The 25034-nt window shown below is 45.0% G+C and overlaps 2 protein-coding genes across 7 annotated transcripts in view; one reads left to right on the top strand and one right to left on the bottom strand.

Moving 5' to 3' along the window:
- The window catches only part of LOC120953461 (dedicator of cytokinesis protein 2), a 33712-nt gene extending 13219 nt beyond the window's left edge, over nucleotides 1-20493 (top strand). Inside the window, exons 2-11 of one of the 6 annotated variants that reach the window (XM_040373382.2) lie at nucleotides 7768-9991; nucleotides 10066-10594; nucleotides 12649-12762; nucleotides 13219-15102; nucleotides 15184-15692; nucleotides 15775-15882; nucleotides 16265-16372; nucleotides 17881-17956; nucleotides 18041-18256; nucleotides 18342-20493. In XM_040373382.2, coding sequence (XP_040229316.2) covers nucleotides 7768-9991; nucleotides 10066-10594; nucleotides 12649-12762; nucleotides 13219-15102; nucleotides 15184-15692; nucleotides 15775-15882; nucleotides 16265-16372; nucleotides 17881-17956; nucleotides 18041-18256; nucleotides 18342-18956 — 6383 coding nt within the window. In that variant the 3' untranslated portion in view covers nucleotides 18957-20493. The other 5 variants (XR_007452099.1, XM_040373385.2, XM_040373383.2 and 2 more) reach the window with 5 other exon arrangements.
- Nucleotides 20494-20654: 161 nt separating this feature from the next.
- Nucleotides 20655-22437, bottom strand: LOC120953462 (uncharacterized). Its single transcript, XM_040373389.2, has 3 exons — nucleotides 22293-22437; nucleotides 22178-22229; nucleotides 20655-22093 (listed from the first exon to the last, which is right to left on the bottom strand). Exons 1-3 carry the CDS (start codon nucleotides 22316-22318, stop codon nucleotides 20939-20941), a joined length of 1233 nt encoding a protein of 410 aa, XP_040229323.2. The 5' UTR covers nucleotides 22319-22437; the 3' UTR covers nucleotides 20655-20938.
- Nucleotides 22438-25034: the final 2597 nt, after the last annotated feature.

Raw genomic sequence — 25034 nt, 5'->3', positions numbered from 1 at the left:
CCAAAGTATGCCAGCTGTGGTTAGATGATGGTTTCCCTTTCCATCAGCCACTGCCAAATCGTTCCGAATGGTTGTGACAGGCACTCGCGGGATCAGTCAGAAATTGCGCCTACGACCACGATGAACGCTTTCTCTCAGTTCTCTCCCCTATATCTTACGAACTTTCGCGTTAAACGCGTATATATCTTCGTATGTGCATCGCGCCACAACTGTGCAACCACACGCTAAGAATTAAAGTGTATATATATGTGTGTGTATGTTGGGTCAAACCTCTGTGCCGGTTATGTAGCGATCAACATTGCTAAAGGAAGAGCGGATGATGACTTTCGCTCGGATTGTTAATTAAAATTTAACCAAAGAAACCCGACCGGCCCAAGCCAAACCTCCCAACAACAGCCAAATGTCATCCCATCCATCTTGCTGGGTGTTCTTCTTTCACCGATTGCATCCGTTTTCGCCGATCGTCGATTTCGCTTTTTGCTTCACCTTGTCACACATTTCGGCCACTTTACCCACTGCTGCTTTATCGTAGGACACTGACTTTTCCCTTTTACTTTCGCGGTCGCGCATGGTTTAAATCAATTTCGTCGCTGCGCTGACTTTCCTTAAGGGACTGTTTTTGACCGAAGACTCTGCTGCGACGGATGAATCTGTTCGTTCCGTGGCTGCATATTCCGACCATAAATTAGATCTTGTTGGGCCGGTCTTGTTTGTTGTTTTTTTTTTCTTCTGTAGTTCTCTGTTTGCACCTCGGTGCACTTTCACTAGACACTCGAGATTGCAAAAGGGTAGAATGCGAAAGATTTCAGAGCCACTTGGCAAGAATGTTTAAGTGTAATTCTATTTATACAACCCCTTACCTATGTCTGTGAGCTATTAACACTGTAAACGTGTATAATTTGTCGCTGATTCTCAGAACATAGCCATATTTTTTAAACGACTTATTATTAGAAACAAGCGATTTGAAAATTAGTTCTGCAGTGGGGAAAACATTCGTCTTCTATTATTATTGTTATTGTACTATCGCTAACGAGATGGGCTTTTATGAGTCAACTAGAAGCACGGCGCAGCTGGTGCATGATAACGCAAATGGAATGTTAGTGCGGCTTTTAGTAAAAGGAAAGATATGCAACTAAAAACGTTCCCCTTTCTTTCGAGCCACCAGACGCAAGTGTATGCCGCAGCGAAATAATAAACATTCTCGTTATGAAAGCGTAAACATTGGCATTTTAGCGTTCTTCTCTTTTTACTTAGTTTCTATTTTGCAATAATTAGAGCTCGACATATCTTACCACTAAATAGTAGCTCGTAATTATTGTTTTCATTTATTTTGTACTCAAGTTTTTCGTTTGCAAACAGCAAAATTGCCCTTAATATCACAGGAAGAAATCCCGCAGCTGTGTTTAATTCCAGCAAATTGTTATCAACACTCTCCCGTTGTCTGACAGTGCCATTTGTTACATTGCACAGTCCATTACAATCCGTGCAATGACTCATCGTGCGATACACGATGCCCAATCTCGTCGTAAGAAGCAGCATGGTGATGATTGCCAACTGGGTTCTTTCAAGCGCAGAAGGACAAATGTTTACCATTGTATAAGTTCAACATTATAAACACAGCATCGAGGTATTGTGGCGTTACGCACGCTGCTGGCTCATAATTATGCTTTGCCTCGATGTTTGCGCGCACATATAATCGCATCCACGTCCCGCATGTATACAGCAAACACAAGGAGAAGAAAACAAGCAGATCCTTCTTTTTGGAGCCACAGTATCGTCGCGATTAGTGCACTGTGTTGTGTAGTGTGTGAAGGCGATTGGTAGGCCCAATTCAATGAAATGTAATTATAAATATTTCACCAGCATGCTTGCCAAGAACCGTCAGAGAACAGTGACACCCCAGACCTCGACTGCGGAAAACTCGTGCAGAGAAAATCTGCCAGTATAAGTTTTCACCATAATGGGATGAGATTTTTGTGCGGCCCTTGCGGAGGTCGTTGTGAGAAAAGGTAACTTGCCCCCGGTGCACTGGATTCGCGTTTGACACGTTGAAAAAATGTTTTTCTCTTTATTTATGCTAGTACAACATTCGCCACTTGAGCTTTTGTTCAGGTGCAAGGAGACAATGAGGGTTAGCCCTTCGGCGGCACCTCTTCCTCCTCAGCACATCCGGAAACCCTATCGCTCTAGCGGATTGTGGCAGTGTAGGATTTCGCAGCATGTATCGAATTTCCATGCCGACAGTGGTTGCAAGTTTGGCGTGGCGAGCGAACTAATGGCACAGTTTCACAGTTCTCGATGGTGCTCCCCGGCGGGCATGGGAGATGCTTTATAATTCAGGGCACACAGCGTCACACTGTAAAACCCGGGGTGAACGGAATTTCGAACGCTCTAGCACTGCCACTTGGGCGTCCACCCAACGATGGGCACCACTTCCTGGCACACTGGTAAGCCCCTGTTGTAATATTGCTTTCGAAGGAAGTAAACGTGGCAACAGTTATGAATCTTGTGTGTGTCGCATCACTGTCGCGCACCGGCTTACGGCTAGGGACAGAATAGAAGCTTTCCTTTTCTTTAGTGTAGCCTAGAAAGTATCAGCGAAAGTTGTCAGGAAAGGATGGTAAAGGAAATGCATTTCAAGCATGAAACAAACGAGAGTGTTTCCGACATTTCGGTTCTGAACGAAGGCTTTTTCATGGCGCTCGCATAAAGTGGGTCACAGTTGTCGCTTGTTTGGCTCTGTAATATTTTTGAAGAGGTAGAAAGTATTTTTATTTTATTTTTTTTATTCCGTAGGGACGGCTTTGCCGTATTGCTTATGAAAGTATTTTTATAGTATCCATAAAAAGGTCGTATTTGGAAAAAATGTGGTTTTTTGTTTAATAGACCCAAAAGTTTTGCTCATTCTCTGGAACTGAGGAATGCCTACATTGAAAATCAAGAAACTTATTTTATCCCTACAACAATGCAATCGTGCAACTCCAATCGTTATCACATATTTTAAAACTATCCAAATCCGTATATTAATACAAAATGTACAAGATAGTGTTAATTTAATTTAATAACAAACGTCTTTCAGCCAAAACACGCCAGCTTAATTATGCTTTTCTTGGCACTCTGTGAGCGACGGGGAAAGCCGCATAGCATTAACTGCTGCTGAGATACAAGAAGCCAGAGCTACATTTGCATGTTAAGCACAGCACATCATACAAATACACTCCCCACGTTCATTTGCTTCACAAGTTCTTCAGAGTGTTCAAAAAAATATCACGAAGTGGAAAAGCGGAGGATGCCGTTTTGAATATGGGCCAGCAGCGAATCATTCACCCTAAGGGGTGGTCGGACTGGCTGGCGGCTAGATTACATCTAAGAACGGCTTTGCTCGACTAAAGCATCGCCCGAAATGGAGTGCAAATGGCTCTCAAAGGGTCATGCACACTTAGCAAGTGGTGTGTGGTGCATGTTAAGTTGACGTTACATTAAGCAACGAGTGCACAAAGTGGTTGACGTTAAAGTCATTAGGAAAAGCGATTGCCAAAACAACAGAAAAAAACGTCCGTTTTGTTTTCGATGGGTGTGCGATGGTATTGCGGAAGAAATGAAAATGACTGTGTGTTTCGTTTTTTTCGTTATGTGCACTTTTCTAAAATTGAAAATAAATCACCTAGTACTGGAATCAAGCAATTAATAAAGGTTACGGGGGATTCATTTGGAGTTAACAAAATGAATGTATACTTTTGATTAAATTGTCTATCTTTTGCTATTGTTTCGCTCTATCTATCCAGCTCCCATGATACGGGAGTAAATAATCATGATAAGAAAGCCCATTTTCTCGTACACTTCCTCTCTCCAACCGTCATCTTCTCTTGTCGCATGGTTTACGTTAAGTCAACGAACGCGCCTAGGGCGGTCACCACCACACCTCCTTTCGGCCCGTTTAAACAGAGCGTGAAACGCAAGCTCAGCAGTAGCTGCTGGCGTGCCACTACCTACACGCCACCCTACTGCTGCTACGGTATTCGGGCTACACCCGAACGTTGGTGGCATACTTTTAGGCCTCTCACCGCGTGCGTATTACCATTGCCGCCCCTGCCGGCGGTGACCAGGTGATATCTTCAAATACACACACACGCCGCACGGACAGATACCGTACTCGTATTCGCAGAGACAATGACCACATTTGTGCTGCATGTCAGGCGCGGCGTTACTCCGATGTCACCCGTGGCGTGATACGTACCACCGGACCGAATCTTTCTACGTGTGCGCCTAGGTGTCTCGTGGGAGACAATTCGAGGGCATAACAATTACGCGCGGTCCTCAATCCCGGATGAACCAATCACACTGCTAGCACCACCACCACCCCCTCCCATTGTCATTGAACGCAGATGTGTAGGAAATTGAAACACACTAGCGAACAGCACACGTAAAAAGTGTCTGTAAATGTAGGGAAAATCTTACCGTAAATAAATAACCTGCATGTTGTTGCTCGCATCGCTGTTCATGAAGGGAACAGTAAAAATAGTACCTCGTCGTCACATGTGCCGGCATGCTGATGTCTTCTGACGACCCAAAGGCGTTGACCACAGAGCGAGAGATAGAGAGAGAGAAAGTTACGTACGTCATTCCGCTCGATTGGATGGTCAAAAATGACGTTCACTTCGGGCCATGTGTCTTAATATCACCGTCGATCTTACAGAGTTGATAATCATGATAACTTTTTTTGCCCTGGCAGAGTGGACATTGTGGTTGTTGGGTGTGGTGCAGCAAAAACCACCTATCGACCGATGTGTGTGGGATGGGGGAAATGATTTTCCTCGTGTGTTATTCTTTGATATGGGAAAAAGTAAATGAGAGTATTGATATAGTTGTCTTTTTTTGCCCTATATTTTACGCCAAACTTTTTATTACCACCTACCCTGATTTAACACGTCAACAATGTGCTTGTGTGAGTGTGTGCGCTGTTTACAAATAACAATAACATTCGTATTTATCTTGTTGTACATGTTGTGTGTTCCAATTGTTAGTTTTCATGTACTCCTCCCAGGGCAGTGATTTGTTTACTTTTGTATTCTTATTTATGTTGGGCGAGTTCGTTTTTGCCCCGGATATAGCGAATGTACTCGTGTGTAGAGAACATTGCACAGAACAATAAATAGAAAATAACCTCACGGTTAGCAAAACCAATCCGGAAGGATAGAAATAGCCACGTAGAAGATATGCTATTTTCCCATGCGAACCGACTAATCCTGTCCATGATTGGACAGAAAAATGGGCATACTTTGATAGATGTGTCCTATATCTCCGCTCTTGTTACGAGGTAACGTTGTGTGCCGTAAAGTAAACGGAATTCCCTTCGTTTCGTGCAAGCGTGATGTTTTGTTCCTTTCAAACAGTCAATCAAACAGACAGTTCATCAGAAATCAGGAGCAATGGTTGGGATGTGGCTGTCTGAATACTTACAATTTTACATTTCAGAATATAATTCAAAGTTGTATTACGTTGCTTTGTCGACTTAAGAGGGTTTTCCAGGAATTTTCATAGATGTGGGACACTTATTTTACTCTTTCGTACGTGAAATGAATTTAATGTAATGGGAATTGAACTCTATAGCACCCTTGTTGGACAAATGCAATAGGAATTTTCAAGGAGCCTGTTCAAAAAAGGAACCATAGAATCCAATTGCCATCCTATAAAGTTCACTTCCAATAAGAAAGAGTCAATGAAGTGTCCGACAAATATGAGAACGCCTCGAAAACCCTGTATCATGCGATATATTCATGTCAGTGTCATGCGTTGCGTTTCATCACTCGCTACGGTGTAATAAATGTATACATACTACCGCAAAATTACTTTATATTGTAGTACACTCAGCAGTAATATTTTATATTATAAAATAAATGTTTGCTTAAGTAGTACTCGAATTACAATCTAGACTACTAGAGCAATTCAACTTCCGTCTAAATTCACACACCCTAATCAGTTCGTCCATCCCGTTCCGTGCCTCCTCCTCCGTGAAGTGCAAAAATCTGTGTAAATTCATAACTACAGTTCCCGCTACCTACTGATAGGATGCAATTTAAGCTAGTGCTGCACTACGCGATGCATCTCAATTGAGCGTACCAGCCCCGCAACCTGCACCTTCATTTATGCTTTCCCCTTCGGTCGGGACGGGACCGTTGACCACTTTCGCTTTTGAAGCGCCCCATTTAACTAATTGCACCTTGGACATGCTGCTGCACTCGGTGCTCGGTGCAATTCGTTAGCATAAAGTATGTCTTCGCTCCAACTTCCTGCGGTTTCCCGCTTGCAACAAGGTGTGCAACAACTCGTTTGCTGCTGATGGTGCTCGTGATTGCCACCGTGCCATCTCTTTTGATGTTTTGATAATGAGGAATGAAGAAAAGTATAAATATTATCGTAATGTAATGGTAGAAAATGGTTTTGAATCGAGAACCAGATGCATTTAATACAGGTTAAAAAATAATTTAGTAGTCAAAGTTATTAACCCTGAGCAATTCTCCACGACCTCGGTGATAGAAATTCTATTCAATGACTACCTCATGAAGTATGATCAATACAATCTGCCCAGAATCTTTTATTTTACCGTACATCTCTCGTACAAAGTAAATTGCATTACCAGCGTGCAACAACCCCAGCATGAAATGAAAAGCATTGTGGGCAAAAGTGGTTCAGTTCAATTGGTAGTTCTTTCCGTTGAAATAATTCTGTTAAATTTTACAGTGAACCATATCAAACTCCTTCTTGTGCATGCATGACGACACGAGAACTAACGATTTCCTCTCCCAATAACCAACTGCCGTCTCGCGTGGCTGTGTGTCTCCATCCATCCGTTAACTTTATACGTCATTTTCAATATGCATGACGATCGTCGATGAGAATTGCATCATTTTCTTTCGCTTCAAAAACTGGAAGTAATGGAGTAAATAAGTTTGCTTTGTTCTGGCAAATAATCGCCATAAATTTGCTTTTATTTAATTATTCCCCTGAATACTTGAACAAGCCTATGTTTAATTTTGCACTGGATGACACCATGTTAGCATATACATAGAATACTGTGTAAAAATATCTGTTTTTGCATATCTATGATGTATCCTTTTTTCATATTAGATATCGTATTCGTTGACATACCTCATCTATGTTTGTGTATAATTTTGATTACTTTAGATTCACATTAGATTTACAATTTTTATAATATTTATTTGTACTGGTTATACAGTAATACCGTACCACAATATAATAAAACGTCCTTTGTTTCCAACTCCACTCTCTTTTTTCACTGATTGTGTTCTTGACCATTGTGAAGCATTAATTAATTGAATCTTGTTCAATCAACATTCGCACGGGTCTGCATGGGGTACACTGCAGTGCTAGTGCTATTCGTGGGAAATAGGGGAGACATATGAGCGAAAAGCTCCTGCACGCTCCTGCACCATAACGCAGAGACTGATTGCTGGAATCGGATTAGCATCATGCTTCAGTGTTTTCAACCAGCGCATAGAATTAACTCCCCGTACAGACATCAGTTTCGTTTGTTTTTCGCCCACCATGTTATGTGGCTAATAAACAAGCTGCGAAGGTCACCGTGACCCGAATCCAAAATGATATCGCCGGATGCAAATAGATTCCCGTCGATCCCCTCCGACCCGGGGGGACAGATGAACGCAATGGGCACTTTCTGGTTGCGGATGCACCGGTCCAGCACAACGGTACTAATCAGTTCTGTTTGTTCCTTTCTCCGTTCAACAGCAAAAGCGAACTACACGGCTCTCGAAAAGCAGCACCACATCGATCTGGACGTCGGCGACACGGTAGTGATCGAGCAGGAGTCCTACCATTGGTACTACGGCTGCAACAGCTGCTCCGGTGCAACTGGCATCTTTCCGAAGGCGTACGTCCACCTGGTGGAAAACAAAACCTCCCGCGATGGCGATCTGGTGATAAAGCGCAGTGAAATTGTTGAGGAAATCACAACCGTACTGAGGGAATGGCAGTACCTGTACCGCCGACTGTACCTATCGACACATCCTTCCTTCAAGCTGATTCAGAGCAAAATGCTGGAACTGATCAGATTGCGGTCGCAGCTACTGTCCGGCAACCTGCCCGTGGATGAGATGAAGAACATCAAACTGAAGGCCACGAGCGAAATTGACACGGGCAACAAGATTCTAAATCTAGACATGGTGGTACGTGATGACGGTGGCAACATCGTGGATATAGAGCGCACCTCCACCACCCAGCTGTACGAGCATCATCTGAACGCGGTCGATCGGATCAAGCGGGCAAACACTTCCAGCAGCAAGAACCGCAATCTGGATATCGTTAATCGCCATTCGCACAACCTGCTGCTGTCGGTGCACAATTTCGTGTGCCGGTTAAGTGAGGACACGGAGATACTGTTCACACTGTACGATGGCGATGAGATGCGAGCTATAACGGAGAACTACGTGGTGAAGTGGAGTCGCCAGGGCATGGCCGCCGATCTGGATCAGTTCAACAACATTAAGGTGCTGTTCACGGATCTGTCCGGCAATGATTTGAGTCGCAACAAGATATATCTGGTAGCGTACGTCGTGCGGATCGGTGCCATGGACGGGAAGGATACGGATCTGCGGCGCAGCAGCATGGCGAACTCCACGGGCAGCGGGAGCTACAAGTCGCATCGCAATCATCTAACCACGCAGATGAGCAATCCATCCTCGCCAGGACCAGGGGGCGGAGCTGGAGGAGGAAGCAGCACATCCAGCTCCGGTACACCTTCCATCGGGTCGTGTCATTCGTCGAGTGCGAGCAATGAGTTCCATATGCGCCGACCGTTCGGTGTGGCAACATTGGATCTACAGCCGATCATAAAACGTTCCGAAGATTTCAAAAGCGATACGCAGCTCAAAATGCCGTTCATTCCATGCGAAAAGGAACCGCTAGAAACGACACTGCGCAAGCTGATCACTAACAAAGACCTGGGCGAAAAGAGCGATGCGGCGATCTGGATCAGTGTGGACATACTGTTCGGTGACATCAAGCAGGTCCGGGACGAGTACCCGCACCTGGTGCTGGGCAATGTGACGTTCGCTCGCAAAATGGGCTTCCCCGAGGTGATCTTTCCCGGTGACGTGCGAAACGATCTATACCTGACGCTGGTGTCCGGCGAGTTTTCCAAGGGTTCGAAGAGCAGTGACAAAAACATCGAGGTGACGGCGTACGTTTGCAACAAGCACGGTGTCGCCATCCCGGGCGTCATCAGCTACGGTGGGGGAGGAAACGCACTGAACGAGTACAAATCCGTCATCTACTACCACGAGGATCGACCAAAGTGGGGCGAAACGTTCAAGATCGACGTGCCGATCGAGGAGTTCAAGCAGTGCCATTTGCGGTTCACCTTCAAGCACCGCAGCTCGAACGAGGCAAAGGATCGGTCGGAGAAACCGTTCGGCCTGTCCTACGTGCGGTTGATGAACGACGATGGCACCACGCTGCAGCACAAACGCCACACGCTGCTGGTGTACAAAATTGATCACAAAAAGTACGACGACGAGACGCAGTTTAACTACCTAAGCCTGCCGTCGCTGGCGGAGGAACTGCCGAACGGGAGCTCCAAACCATCGACCAGCGGGTTCAGTCTCGCGTCGAAAGACAGCTTCATCATCGAAACCAACTTGTGTAGCACCAAGCTGACGCAGAACGTGGACATTCTGGGGCTGCTGAACTGGTCGTCCAGGAAGGAAAAGATGGAAGAATCGCTAAACGCCCTGATGAATGTGCGGTGCGAAGAGGTGGTCAAGTTTCTGCAGGACATTCTGGACGCTCTCTTCAACATACTGGTCTCGAATGACGACCCAGCCAAGTACGATAATTTGGTGTTCAAATGTCTGCTTCGGCTGATCGAGATCGTGTACGACCTGAAGTACCAACACTTTCAGTCCGTGCTCGATCTGTACATCAATGAAAGCTTCTCAGCCACCTTGGCTTACGAGTAAGTATCGCGAGTAGGTCCGTTGCATTAGTTCACTCGTGTAATGCGAACGATTCTCCTTTTTTTCTTTTTAGAAAACTTATCAATGTAGTACAGACGCACATCCGGAATGCCATAAACAACATTTCGAAGGATCGTGCCATGGCGAACATATACACGGTGAACGAAAATGACGAGGCGCTCTATCGCACCACAAAGTACCTGCAGTACATCATGAAGTTCATCATTCGCTCTCGGCTACTGTTTGCCAATCTGAACCAGGACAAGGACCGGGAGCTGTTCGTCGCTAACCTCGAGGAGCTGCTCGAATCCTTCTCCGAGCTGATCAAGTACCAGAACGACCTGCTCAAGTCGCAGGGTGCACTACTCAAGTATCTGCACATCATTGCGTCCGATCTGATGCAGGTGTACGATCCGGTCAAGCTGAGCCAGAAAATCGTGGACATTATAACGAACGTACCGACCGGCCGGCTGAACCAATCGAAGATGACATGCATCAAGGATGTGGTCGATTCGAAGCTGTTCAAGCTGCCCAAATGTCGCGCGATTCTGCTGCCCGTGTTCTGTCGGCAGATTAAGGATAAGCTGGAGAGCAAGGAAGAGGTACGTAATGCGTTGCCCTCCCCAACGGTAGCAAACTCTTTCAAACTCTGTTTGTGCTCGTTTTTTGTGCCTGTTTGTGTGACTATTTTGTTTTCATTTTTGCATGCAATACGTTTGATTTGCGTACGTACGTTTGCTCTCTGTGTGTGCTGTGCTGTCCATCTTTTACGACACCAACTTTCACTGCCACTATCTTACTTTCTCTATGTGTGTGTGTGTGTGTGTGCTCCATTTTATGTTTGCCTGTCGTTTGTTCTTCTGCTCGCACTTATTTTACGTGTAAACGGTAGTTCCAACAGCACCACCAGGCACGCGTTTAGCTGTTATCCTGTGGACGAGATAGCTTCCTGTACACTGGTTGCTGTTCGTGCTGTCGTGTACTGCATTGCGTATTGTACGTTATCATGTTTTATATGCGTTTTCTGGTACGATCAAACGAAGCATGATTTTCACAATCACCGCATCTTCACATGTCCTTCTAGTGTGTGCGTTATTTTTCCTCTCATCTTGCACGAAGTTCTTTAACCTTCCTTCCCGCACCAATTGACCCGCGTGCGCGAAAGGATTTGGTTACATATTTCATCTCACAACACCAATCACCACCGAAAAGCGAAAAAGGAGGGGGTTCACCAAACTGAATCTGCAATCAATCATCACCGCCCCCCGAGTTGTCAACTGATATTGAGTGCATCCGAGCACAACTTTTCCTTATCTGTCATCCCTCTCACCATTTTCCATTCCATCCATCCATTCATCATTTTCCTTCTGCATACCGGAAACACTCTTCACACTAGTGATCCCACACTGAAATGGTATCTTAGTATTTCGTGCATCAAAACTCACCCGTATTTATTTTGTCAAATCAAATTGTAACATTACCATCATGTAAAGCTCACTAGACACTTCATCAACGGGGTTAGCTTACTTTGTGTCATTTCGTGTATTAACATCACTCTCTCCATCTATCTTCATGCAAATAGTCCAATGATCATCCTATTTGATGCATCCCTATCTTGAACACATCATCCACCCACCCCACCTGTCAAACGTTTCGGGAATGAATGTTAAGTTTCGGTATCTAGGGTAAACTACTGCTTCGTAGCAATTACGTGTTGATTAATAATACCGACAAGTTTAACAAGTTGTGTTTTCTTTTTCTTTTTTCCTTCCCTCACCCTTTTTTGCATTCCCAACGCCTCGAAATAACTCATCTCCCCCGTACCCTTTTCCCATCCCGATTTTCCCCGTTGCTGTCGCCCACAAAAAAACCACTCAACCCAAACGGACATAATCAACAAATAATCACCAAAAAACATCGTACCACTACAAACAAACAAAAATATCCAAATCAATTCATTCTCCATCCGGTGGTTGGAAACTCCACATAAACTCCACAACACTTGAACACGATGCTCCTGGACTGAAACCAATTCAACGTGCCCCAAAACAAACAAAAAATGAACACGAACTCGATCCCTTAAAATTATGCTGTTTGCGCTTTATTTATTTGCTTTTTTGTTAAATCCAATCAAACATGAACAATTTGGTAAATAATTTGTTCTAAAAATGGTTTTGCTTTCTTTGTTTTATTTTTTATGATTCTTTTCATTTTGTTTACAAACGATACAAACATGATATTTACATAATATTCTTACTTTCGTTTTTCTCATTCTCGATTAAATTTTTAAATGAAAACCTATAAATGTGTGCGCAAATTTGAAAAAAATGTCCTCTACTTGCTACTACTCTGGCCAATACAATGTTCACAAAAATGACACACCTGACAACACGATACATATAAAATCCCTCCTCCGGAAACACAATCCTTTGTGCCGCTTTGTGTGTCCTGCACCACACAATACTGATCCTTCTCTCCACACGGGTTGACGATGAAATTGATGATGGCAATGATGATGGTGAACAAATGGTAAAATGATGGTGATGTGATTTGGTTACGTACATATAAATATAAACATACATACGTGCTCGTGTGTGCGTGCTGGTGGTGTGATGCGGTGATGATGCACTTTTATCACGCAATGCGCGGTACACAGGGTGACTTTATGTTCGACATACGGCAGCAGGAGAAAAATCTTACCAAAGCAGCTAGAGTGCTTGGGGAAAGCAAATCCCAGCTTCACACGCGCGAAACCACCGCTAAGACGAAGGTATTGTTTACTCTACTTTCTTCTCCTAATTGCTCTTCGATGATTATTATCTTATTCATACAAAATTCATAATATAATACGAGTGTGCGCGCGCAATGCAAGTAACTATCCACTACACTATCCAGTACAGTGGGCTCGATCGAGCATTACAGTGCTTTTCTTACTTTAAATCGTATTGTTTAAGTATAAGCTTTGTGTGCAATGCTACCACCAGAAAGCACTAATTTTGATGCCTGATAGTTTGAGTGTGAAAAGTTTTTCTTTTGCAGAGTGTAACACAGAGTGTGCGCAATTGTTATTTTCGATTGAAGGTATAGCTGTAGCACAAATTCAATCCGGTCGTCTTTCAGGAAGCTGTTTCTGCTGCTATACTTTTGCTGTATCATTAGTTAACGTGACTTTATTTCTTCCATCCTTTGCGCTTTTCTCGAATGTTGCTTCCGCACAACTCTCTAGGTTGCTGAGTGTGTTAATATCATGAACAACATGTTGGAGCTACTGTTCCAGAGCGAAGAGGACATCGGCCCGGTAGACAGTGACATCCGGGACATAATGCTGATTCTGCTGCGAACCGTAATCCAAAGCTCGATCGCGATGGACCGAAGCAATCCGCTCGTCGGCAATCTGGTCGCGATCATGCTCGGGATCTTTCGCAGCATGACCGAGGCGCACTATCAGTGCTATGTGCGCAGCTTCCTGACGAGCTACGATCTGCTCGACTTTCTCACCGAGATCCTGCTCGTGTTCCAGGAGCTGGTCTCGAAGCCAGTCTTCCCGATCGACTGGCTGGACATGATCATGCATCAGAACATGGTGATCCTCGGCAGCTTGCGCCACTTTGCCGCCATCATAATGGATCAGTTTTTCAGCCCGTTCGAGAAGCAGGTCTGGTCGAACTACTTCCAGTGCTCCATCACGTTCCTTACGCAGCCGGCCCTGCAGCTGAATCTGTTCAGCAAGACGAAACAGTCGGTCATACGCAGCACCTATCGCGACATACGGCGGGAGACGGTGTTCGAGATACGGAAGATGTGGTTCAACCTGGGCGAGCACAAGATCATGTTTGTGCCGCGGCTCGTCGGACCGATCCTGGAGATGAGCATGATCCCGGAGGAGGATCTGCGCCGGGCGACCATACCGATCTTCTTCGACATGATGCAGTGCGAGTATTACAGCTCGAAGTACGCGATGGAGAGCTACGGCGATACGAAGCGAAACACGGCCCACATAAAGGGCAATTTCAACGACTTCGAGAAGGAAATCATCGAAAAGCTGGACCACTACATCGAAGGCGGATACGGCGACGCGGAGTACAAGGATTTGTTTTACGAGATCATGCACGAATCGTGCAGCAACCACGCCACCCTGCAAACGTACGGTGTGCAGTGCGTGCAGGTACTAACCCGGCTGATGGAGAAGCTGCTCGAGTACCGCTGTCTGATACACGATGAGAGTAAGGAAAATCGAATGGCGTGCACGGTGAGCCTGCTGCAGTTCTACTCGGACGTGAATCGGAAGGAGATGTACATTCGCTACGTCGACAAGCTGTACGAGCTGCACATGGAGTTCGACAACTTCACCGAGGCGGCGTACACGCTGAAGCTGCACAGCAATGAGCTGAACTGGGACGAGACGCCGTTGTCGCTGTTGCTGAAATCCAAGCGCCACTATTGCTGCCCCACGCATCGCACCCTGAAGGTGCAGCTGTACCGCAGCATGATCGACCTGTTCGACAAGGGCAAGATGTGGGAATGTGCCATCGATCTGTGCAAGGAGCTGGCCCAGCAGTACGAAAACGAGGTGTACGACTATCTGAGTTTGAGCGAACTGTACAAGAAAATGTCGCAGTTTTACGAAAACATACTGCGTACGACGCGGTACGAATCGATCTACTACCGCGTCACCTTCTACGGTGCCGGATTTCCGGAGTTTTTGCGCAACAAAGAGTTTGTGTATCGGGGCAACGAGTACGAGGATGCAGGATCGTTCAACATGCGCATACTGAGTCAACATCCGCGGGCCGAACTGCTGACAACGCTCACACCCGGCCCGGAGATCCGCGAGTGCGAGGGCCAGTTCATTCAAATCGTCAAAGTTGATCCGGTCAGCCAGGACATACGCTTCGGCGGCAAGAACACGCAAACGATCGCTTCGAATATAGTGAAGTTCTACAAATCGAACAACGTGAGCGAGTTCCAGTTTTCCCGCCCCATACGGGAAAGTGGCGTAAGTGGGGACGATATTGCCGGCACCTCGTACGAGCGCACCATCATGCGGACGACCGATCCTTTGCCGGGCATTCTACGCTGGTTCCCGGTGAAATCTACCGAAACCATCATGGTAAGTTGTGCCAGCTTTTACCGCTGCAACACACTTTCATGTACTAAAGTGGGTGATTTTGGTGCCGTTTCTCTTCCACAGATTTCTCCGATCGAGATGGCTATCGAAACGGTCGATGCAAAGAACCGCGCTATTCGCGAGCTGGTACTGGAGCATCAGAATGACCCTCGGATACCGGTGCACTCGCTAAGCGCCATCATCAAGGGCGTGGTTGATGCCGCTATTAATGGTGGGCTTCCGATCTACGAGGAAGCATTCCTGACGCCCGAATATCTTGAACGCCACCCGGGTGACGATCGTCTTGTGGCGCGTCTGAAGGATCTGATCGCATCCCAGATTCCACTGCTCGAGGTGGCATTGCTGCTGCACAAGATGAAAACTCCTGCTATCTTGCTACCGTTCCACGATCAGCTCGAGAAATGTTTCGCCACGATTCAGGCGAATGTGGAGGCAAAGTACGGCAAACGGATGACGGATATAAAGATCGACCGTGACGCGGAGGTAACCCTGCGCCGGCACATCTCTGCCAACCAGCCCCAGATGAGCATGGATTCTAGTCGTTTGTCGGAAACGAGCATTGGATCGTCCGAGTAAGTGCCACTTCATAGTGTTGCGAGCTACAATGTGCAGCACAAGCTAACGGGTTTTGTTTCTGCCATTGCTTTTTTGTAGTAGCGGAATCTCGAAGAACCAAAACAGTCGACCAACGACGACTAGTTCGGGAGGTTTCAAAAACACCATCGCCAACTTGGCCAACTTTAACACGGTCAACTTAGCTAGGTAAGTAGCAGACCATTCGGTCGTTCGAGACACCAAACGTTTATTCTCCCCGTTTTGGAGTGTTACAAACATTTTTCGGGAGATACAAATTGACCCAGGAGCATCAGCGCGAACCATCAGCCTAGGCAATGATGTAAAGATCACTTAGGGTCAATTTGTATACACCCTGCAAACAACAACGACCCAAAAAAAACCGCGCAGAACATGTATGTTTATTGAAATGTGTTTCATTTTTTCCTTTCCCTTTGACCCCGCCACAAAATTATACCCTTCACCGACGGTGTACTGGTTTAACGACCGCATGATTGAATGCAAAATTCTAATCCCCACCCCAAATGCAACCTCTACCGCAAACGATTGCACCAATTGGAATGTGTTTTAGTGACTTCTTCGAGTTCGATCGAATAAGTTTGTCCAGTTTCACGGCAAATGGGTCCGGCGGGAAATTGATTTCCAACCTATCATCCAAGATTGGCACCAAATTGCGACAGTTCGTATAATACCAAATTATTCGCTTGTGTTTTCATCTGTGCCAAAACAGCAATTGCATTCAGTACACACCAGTCTGGTTGCTCTTGAGCCACCGGATGCACACACGCATACACTGATCGATCGAAGCAATTCAGTACAGAAACATTGGTACACCTGAAACACTTCTTACAAAGGCACAATACCTGTGTGTGTGTTGTTTAGTACGCTTGTGATAGAATTATCTATTTACATTCCTTCGTTGTGTTTCTTTTACCATTTAATTTGTCTTCTATAAAAACGGTACGCAATCTTCTAATTGTGAAGGTCGCTGTTGGTACTTTCTGGTGATCTTTAGTAGCGATGTGCAGCCAATTTCGGTTGAAGCGCATTAATAACGCGTCTTTTACTCACGCCATCATGTTTAACTGGTGGCAAAAGCTTTGGATGACATTAGCAAGAATAATCGGATCATAACGCAATTAGGCCAATGTAGAGCATCACGCGCTAGTAGGCGCACTTACCCCCCGGGGCATTGCATTTCGTGGACATTCATTCGCTTCAGAACGATGGCGGCAGAAGGACACTCGGCTGGTGCTATGGAAAATACGGTTCGCTGTGAGTTCGTGTGCGTTTGACGACTTTGTGTGCATTTCGATTCTACTTCTGTGTCCCTCCCCCCTTTCGTGCAATGTCCCTTGCGACATCCTTCCTTGAAGCTGGCAAGTTACAACGGCGTACAAAAGCGAAATCACGACCACCGCTAGTGTACACACGATTCCTCCACCTCACGAGACTGAACCCACGGTGGATGGGCCCATTTCAGGATCTTTGTTTCACCACAAACGCACTAACACCCAGTTACTGTTGATAACTATGAATATGATCATGCCCAAACAACAGCAAACTGTACCAGCTCAGTGACAAACTGAGCACTCTCTTTCTCTCTCCATGCGCATACGCATCATACCGCATTAGCAGCAACGCTTCATCAAGCTTTCTTTTCTGGGTGGTCTTATAGCAGCAACAATAATGTGTATCCTTTCTTCCTTGGTTTCTTCCTTTCTGGTGCGCGCTTATCTCGCTTCGGTGATCTCGCGATCACGATCTACGGTTTGCAGACTAGACCTATCATCGCACATACTGCACTCGAACGGGAAAATCATGTCGCAGCATATATTTTCCTTTCTTCAGCATTAAATTTCATCCCTTTTCGGTTTGGTGCCTATCCTATCAATCGCATTACGCATTTTTGTTTTTGGTGTGTTTCGATTTTCTATTACCAATACCCATTTCCTATCCGCTCTCATTTATATTTCGATTGTTTCTCCCGTTCCTCTCTCTCTCTCTCTCTTTGTTGTTACGTATTGTTGTGAATATTGGTTTGACCTCTTTTCTTTCACTCATAATGAGTTTTTGTTGTGTATAAACGCGTGCATTATGTATTCCTGTGTTTATTTGGCCTTTCCTTTCGTTTTTTGTATTATGTTGTAATTTTGGTTTTCATCCTAATTTTGTTGATTACGACAGAACGTCCCTCGGCACATCGCCCGGATCGAAGGCGAAAAAGGATAAAACGCTCACCAAACGACGATCGAGTCGCAAAGTATGTAACCCTTATCGTCTTGTCACTCATTGTAACAAGGATTATTAATGTGTGTTTTTCCTCCCACTCTTTTCAACACCCAAGATGGATCGAGAGTCGTTAAGTTTGTCGGTTTCCAACAGTCAATTCTACACTAGTCCCATACCGACGGCAAGCGAGCATAATTCCAGCATCGGCCAATCCGACAGGGACAGTGGCGGTGGTCCGCTCAGTCTGCTATCGCCCACTGGCGCTACAACCACCGTTTCAACGGCAACTACACCAACCAACTCGTTGCCCGTGTTTGAACTAACCGAAGAGGTAAAGAAAGTCACCACCCCAGGGGTTCATTAGTGTTGCTGGCCAGTTTAAACCAAAACCCAATATTGCTTCTGCTTTGTTTTAGTTGCATCCAAAACGACCGCTACGTTCGGAGGTGGAGAAAGAAAAGCGCCTATCGAGACCGCCAAGCATTGCTACTCCCACGATGGGCAGCAGATCACTGCCTGGTGGTGGTGGTGCGGCTCCGAACAGCAGCACCATGGCAGGCGGCGACAGCAACTCGATCGGTTCCGGTGACAGCAGCAGTAATCGCAATTCAATCATTACCAACGGCTCGACCACCTCGGAAGAGGATAGTGTACCGCCACCATTGCCGCTGAAAACACGAACCGATGGTGACTACAGCATGATGCCGAGTGGTAAGGCGAATGCCGACCAACGGCAGTCGTCGCCAGCTGCCGCCAACATACAGCAGCAGCAGCAGCCAAGCAATGCAAGCCACTACATAACATTTAAACCACTGATGGGTACAACGGCTGCTGCCGGCGGCACTACTACGGTGGTGGCGGTTAACGCTTCGTACGACGTGGTTGAAACGAGAAATCACAGCGTAATCGTGATCAACTCCAGCTCCTCCACCATCACCGGCTGCAGTAGTCCAACGCCGGGGGGAGGGTACGATGATCGAAAACGGCCCCCAACACCACCACCGAAACCGGCACGCAATAGTAAGGTATGATCGGACAGAACTCCACGCGCGATTGGCGATTGGAATTGAAAGGCCTAATGAGATAACGTCAAAGTTTCGTTATTGCATTTACTTCAAATTGTATGGGAGAAAAACTAGAAAGATGCAACAAAGAGAGGGAGAGAGAGGCACACACACAGACAAATTAAGAAAAAAACATACTAAGTACAAAAGAAACTAGAGCAACGTCTTGCTTCTTGATTGAGCGGTATTTGCAATAACTTTTCTTCCTTTGGTATAGTACATGCAGGAGATAGAGCGGAATGGAGTGGTAATATGGGCTGGCCTAGGTGTTAAAATGAGAGCGTGTGTGTGTGTGTTTCAACAGTGCACTGTGACAAGGACATGGAAATGTGAAACAGGGTTGTTTTAGATAGCCAATTTTAGAACCGAATTTTATAGCGACGAGAAAGACTGACAACGGTTTGTGTTGGTGCGGTGATGGAGGAAGGAGCAGGGGGGGGATCGTTAGGATGTGCACAACTGCACAACGGAGAACGAGATCGAGGTGGTGAGAAGTGACATTTATCATAAGTCAATTCATTGCAACAATACCTTTCATAATTAGGGTAAAAGTTTACTGACCTTCGCAACACCAGCAACGTGCAGCAACTGCAGCCAGTGTAGCATCGGGTCAGTGATGTGCATTACCGTGACGGACTTATATATGATTGCCTATCAGTGTGTGTGTTTATTTTGGATTGTTTTCGACAAAGCATTCGCATTAGAGAAGGAAAAGGCCATATTTTTTAATGATGTTGATTTAGCTTGTTGAGGTTTTATAGTTTAATAACGTGTAGTGTGTATGTATATATCGCGCCTGTTGATGGGCACTTTCCGTTTCACGCTTAAGTTTCAGTGTGTCTTCCGGTAATGTAGCGAAGGATGTATGTACAAGATACAAAAAAGAGACCGTTATTTAAGAAGCCCATAACATGTACAGAAGATTGTTTTGCTGATTTTAGCGATGTAACCTTCTGCTGTAAAGGTGGTAACAGTTTCGAAATGACCAAAGAAAGATAAGGATAAATTATATGTTTGTGTTTTTTGTTCATTCTCTTACCCAAACCATCCTCTGACGCAAACACGAGCAGAAAGCGCAGGCCGTCGCGCTTCACCATGATACTCTGGACCATTTTTGGGCTTGGTGCCAGCGGTGTGCATATGAGTGGTATTAAAATAACACGTTACTAACTACTTAGAAACAGATATGTGAAAAACTGTGTAGTTGCGCATATTAAAGACGGACCCCGGTTAATGATTAGGACAATTTGCGCAAGGTGTTCTACTCGCCTAGACCCAGATGATCATCTGTGTCAGCGTGTCAGCGTGTGTGTGTATGAATATGTAAAAGCAATCTTATTTATAGACCAAATATTCGATGCAATTATTTACCCTAAGGATCTAAGTATATGTCGCGCGGTTGAGAAAATAGGAGAAAATAAAAGAAACAAGCCCCGCACACACAACTAGGATGAGGATCAGTAGAAATGCCGTAATAAAGTCCGGATCAGTTGGAATATTGCTTGGAAGTTGCAAGAGTTTTCGATCTACTCTGTACCCTTCTACGCGCAACACGACGAGAATCTTTCTGGTGAATTCGTTAAAAAAACAGCTTGCTATCGCTACGATATATTTCAATACAATGCATCTAGACACTGGGACAGCGCAAAATAAAGCGATCAAGTGTTTATTAGAACAATGGCATAAAATGCTTACTTTTATTGTCTTACATCTTTCCGAAACAAGGAACAAGGATTATGGTTAATATTTGTCAATTTGTCGTCCGGGAATAAAACAAAAACAGTAAGTACTCTTGTGTGATAGTGAAACAAATAACTTGGGAAAATGATTCGCTCTCTCTTAACAGGAACTGCTCGTGATTTTCGTTCAAATGGGATAATAAATATACATTGAATTGAATGTAAACGTACAACTTTTCTACAAAAAAAGGTAAACAAATAATTAAAGCTTTAAAGCAGGTCTACGCTACACTGGCTATTGCTCATGGATAACGCGTCACGCTGCCGCCGAATGCTGTCCAGAAACACCTTCAGTCTATTTTTCGTCTCCGTATCATCTTCCAGCAAAATCTGCGCCGATACCATGCCAATCGCATTGTCCATCACCCGTTTGGCCATTCGCAAACTGGGCATTTCGATGTTCACCGTGCACGGTTCAATGTTGCGCGCAGCTCTAACCGGAACCGTGCGGTCCGCTCTGTTAACACTCCCTCCTCCCGGGCCTAACTTGCCACCGCGTTGGAGCCGCTTGCCCGGGCGTCCAGCTTTGTACCGCCGAACGGCTGAGGTACCAGGTGCGTCCGATCTGCCGGCGGTAAGGCACGAAGTTGGTAAAAAATTGTTCGCTGAATTCTGCTCGTTTTGCATGTCTCGCCGATAGTTGATACAGATTTTCACCGGCACCACCCGCCTTGCCCATATGTTGCCTTGGTCGTTCTCTAGCGTAAATACCAGCCCGGTACGACGTTGGTCCAGCCTGAAGCACGTGTTCTGACAGACGAACTGTAGCATTATCTTGACGCACAGCACCTCGTCATCGACCGGTACGCGGACTGCGTATCGATCCTCGAAGAAAGGCCCATTATCTGCACCAACGTATTCGTGCTGTTCATTCTTACACCTCACTACATGCTTCCGGATCTCTTCCGGGCCGGTATCGTGCGCGATGTGTTTGTGGCAGCGCGTGATCGATTCGTGCTGCGATTCCGGCGCGAGTGATACCAGCATTACACGCACGTACCATCCCGTCGGCGGTAGGAAGGTGGGCAGTTGGCACGCTACATCGAACGAACAGATGCTGTCCGTTTTGAGGAACAGCTTCTGGAGCTGCTCGGAAAAAATGAAACCCGAGCCTTGGGTGCTGGATGGAATGACCGTAAAATGTATATCTGCGGGGCAAAGTTCGTCCACCGACGGATACTTTCCGGTCGGATTTAGTGAGCTCGGCAAGGAACCCTTCACATCCTGAAGCAGCGAACTTGGCAAGGCGATGTCTGCGCCAGGCGATGTCTGCGACAATGCGAGAGTAGCACTAGAGTCGTTCAATGTTTTGTCCAATCCCAAAATGTGATCCTCCAGCAATTGACTGCTTAGGAAGCTAATTTGCTGAATAGAAATAGAGAATATGCCATGTAGGATATATTGTTATTGTTCGCTTCTTTCTCTCTTGGTTCTTCTTGCAGCTCTTACCGAACAACCTTCGCCGGTTGCAAACATATCCTCCTCCGCAATTATCGCATCGCTGTGAATTTATAAACATTTTATTAGTAAAACGGTACACACCGCACTTTGTCACTACACTCACTCATCCGGTGCCGGCGAATAGGACATTGTAGCGGAGAAATGTAGAAAAACATGAACTTCTGCAAAAACCAATGCACCTTCCCACAAACAACACCGAATATCTTGCGCCCAAACACCGCCGCCAGTTGTGATTAACGCGACTGTGACGTAAAAACGATAAGTTTGTAGTTGTTTATTTTAGAATTCACTGTGAACAGTGGTAAATTGTCATGAGTGTTGTTGGACATTTGTAATTTAAAAAAGTACTGTATTTAAAAAAGTACAGTCTGTTCCCGAGATATGCGGTTTATGTGTTCCCGAGGCATCCGGGTAAGTCGAATATCACGATTTTTAGAAAAAAAACACTTGATAAATGGCTATTTTTGATTAAGTTCAGTACTTTTAAACACTTAACTTTTAACTCTACGATCGAATACCCGGAGACCCAAGTGCACAAATCCACTGAACGATCACTAAACGAGTTCCCAAGTGCCACAAATCCACTAAACGACCACTAAACGGCTTCTAAACGACTCAAGCTCTCTACCTAAACGGAATATAGAAAGACTTCGTTTAGCAGAAGGCAAACGACTTATGCATTCTAAAAATAGCAAAAAAGCTGGTGGCGCTATCTGTTGGTGGGATAAGGCCCGTGTCTGTGCTCCATCGCATGCGATTTTATCGCACGTGCTGTCAAACGCTTTTTCGTATCATATTGCGATTATTTGGATGATTTTAATAATATAAAGATTATGAAAAATTAAGTTGAGATTGTTCCTACAAAACACCAAACATTTAGTTTGACAGATAAAATCGGATGCGGCGTCCGACGAAATCAAAATGTTTTGATTCCGTCGTACGACGAAATCGCACGTCCGACGTTATCTGTCAAATCCCATACAAAATTTTGACAGGCCTTCCGATAAAATCGCATCAGATGGAGCACAGACACGGGCCTAACCAATCATTGGAGCTTCCACGCTTGGAGGAGAAGCTTTCTTATTTTCTCTGTACTGTTGTATGGTTTCGCATTGAAGTTACCCAAGTGCCACAAATCCACTAAACGACCACTAAACGGCTTCTAAACGACTCAAGTTCTCTACCTAAACGGAATATAGAAAGACTTCGTTTAGCAGACGGCAAACGACTCATGCATTCTAAAAATAGCGAAAAAGCTAGTGGCACTCTCTGTTGGTGGGATACCCCAACCAGTTGAGCTACATCGCTTGGAGAAAGAGCCTTCTCATTTCCTCTGTACTGTTGTATGGTTTCGCATTGAAGTTATGCATCGCTAGAACTAGAACGGCGATACGATTGTTTAAATACTAAACTACAATGGAAACCATCAGCACTGAAGCAAGTGAGATTTGAGTAATAGTCGTTGGTGTTGATACCCACGTATCTGACCACACGACCATTCATATAGATTTTTGCTCAGAAAGTTAGAAGGCTATATAGGTCATGATAAGATGAAACTTATCGAAACACATTGCAAGAAAAGGATAGCTATATAATGATGAGTTGTAATACGCCATCTATTGATCAAACCAATGAAGCTGTGGAGCTTTCATTTTTTTTCTATGGATATTCAATTTTCCAGTCGTCTAAGCTTCTAAGTCTAAGGTTCTAAACGGCCCAAGCCCTCAACCTAAAAGGAATCTAAAAAGACTTCGTTTAGCAGATGCATTCAAAAAATATTTAAAAAAATAACTGGTGGCGCCATCTTTTGGTGGGATAGGCACACAGTGGAGCTTTCTCCTTCCCTCTGTACTGTTGTATGGTTTCGCATTGAAGGTATGCATCGCTAGAACCAGAACGGCGACATACGGATGGCTCCGACCCGATAAGTTCGGGTCGACCCACGTATCACTAGTATATAGGCCATGATTAGATGTAACTAGGCGAAACACATTGCAAGAAAAGGACAGCAATATATCGATGAGTTATAAAACGCCATCTATTGAGCAAACCAGTGAATCTATGGATCTTTGGTTTATGTCTATGGATATTTGATTTTGCAGTCGTTTAGGCTTAATCTATGGCGCTTGGGATAGAGCTTTCGTGTCTTTTTTCCATCGATATTTGATTTTCCAGTCGTTTAAGCTTAATCTGTGGCGCTTGGGTAACTCAAATAACTAGCTCAAACTCTATAGTTGATTTGAGGCTGTTTAACAAAAAATCGTGCTGATGTCGTACTTTGTGGCTGATTAACGAGACGGTACTTTGCGGAACTATGGCGCTTTTTAACTAGCACTAGGTACTCTTTAGAACCTTGCGGCTGTTTAGCCTGATGTGTATGGTTCTTGATGGAACTTTATGGCTTGTTAAGAATGTGTACCGAACTTGGTGGAACTTCATAGCTTTTTAATGCATGACATCGGTAGAAGGTGGGTCTTGTCAAAGTGTCAAAGACAGGCGCCGCCAATCATCTCATTGCTGCTCTACAAGTTAGATTAGTTTTTTGAAGAATGGATTTTGAAGGAAATGATTGTGATTGTACAGTAAATTGTGATACGTTTCGTGTAATTTATGAATATTAAGGATTTAAAAATATACACATGTACACAAACAAATCAAATCCTGTTGTTTATTTCATCGATGACGCTTGCTTGAAAATAAAACACAAAGAAAAATAATCCCCGGCACCGTAGCTTAAGGAAGCTGCTTAGGCGCTATTTAGAAGGACCGCCTGGAACTTTGATGCTGTTTATCTTCTGCAAAAGGCGAATTAGAGCAGCGATCTTTAGCGTGCCAAAATGAGCTG

The sequence above is a fragment of the Anopheles coluzzii genome, chromosome 2 (genome assembly GCF_943734685.1).
Source record: "Anopheles coluzzii chromosome 2, AcolN3, whole genome shotgun sequence".
Classification (NCBI taxonomy): domain Eukaryota; kingdom Metazoa; phylum Arthropoda; class Insecta; order Diptera; family Culicidae; genus Anopheles; species Anopheles coluzzii.
This window is presented reverse-complemented; position numbering and strand designations above follow the sequence as displayed.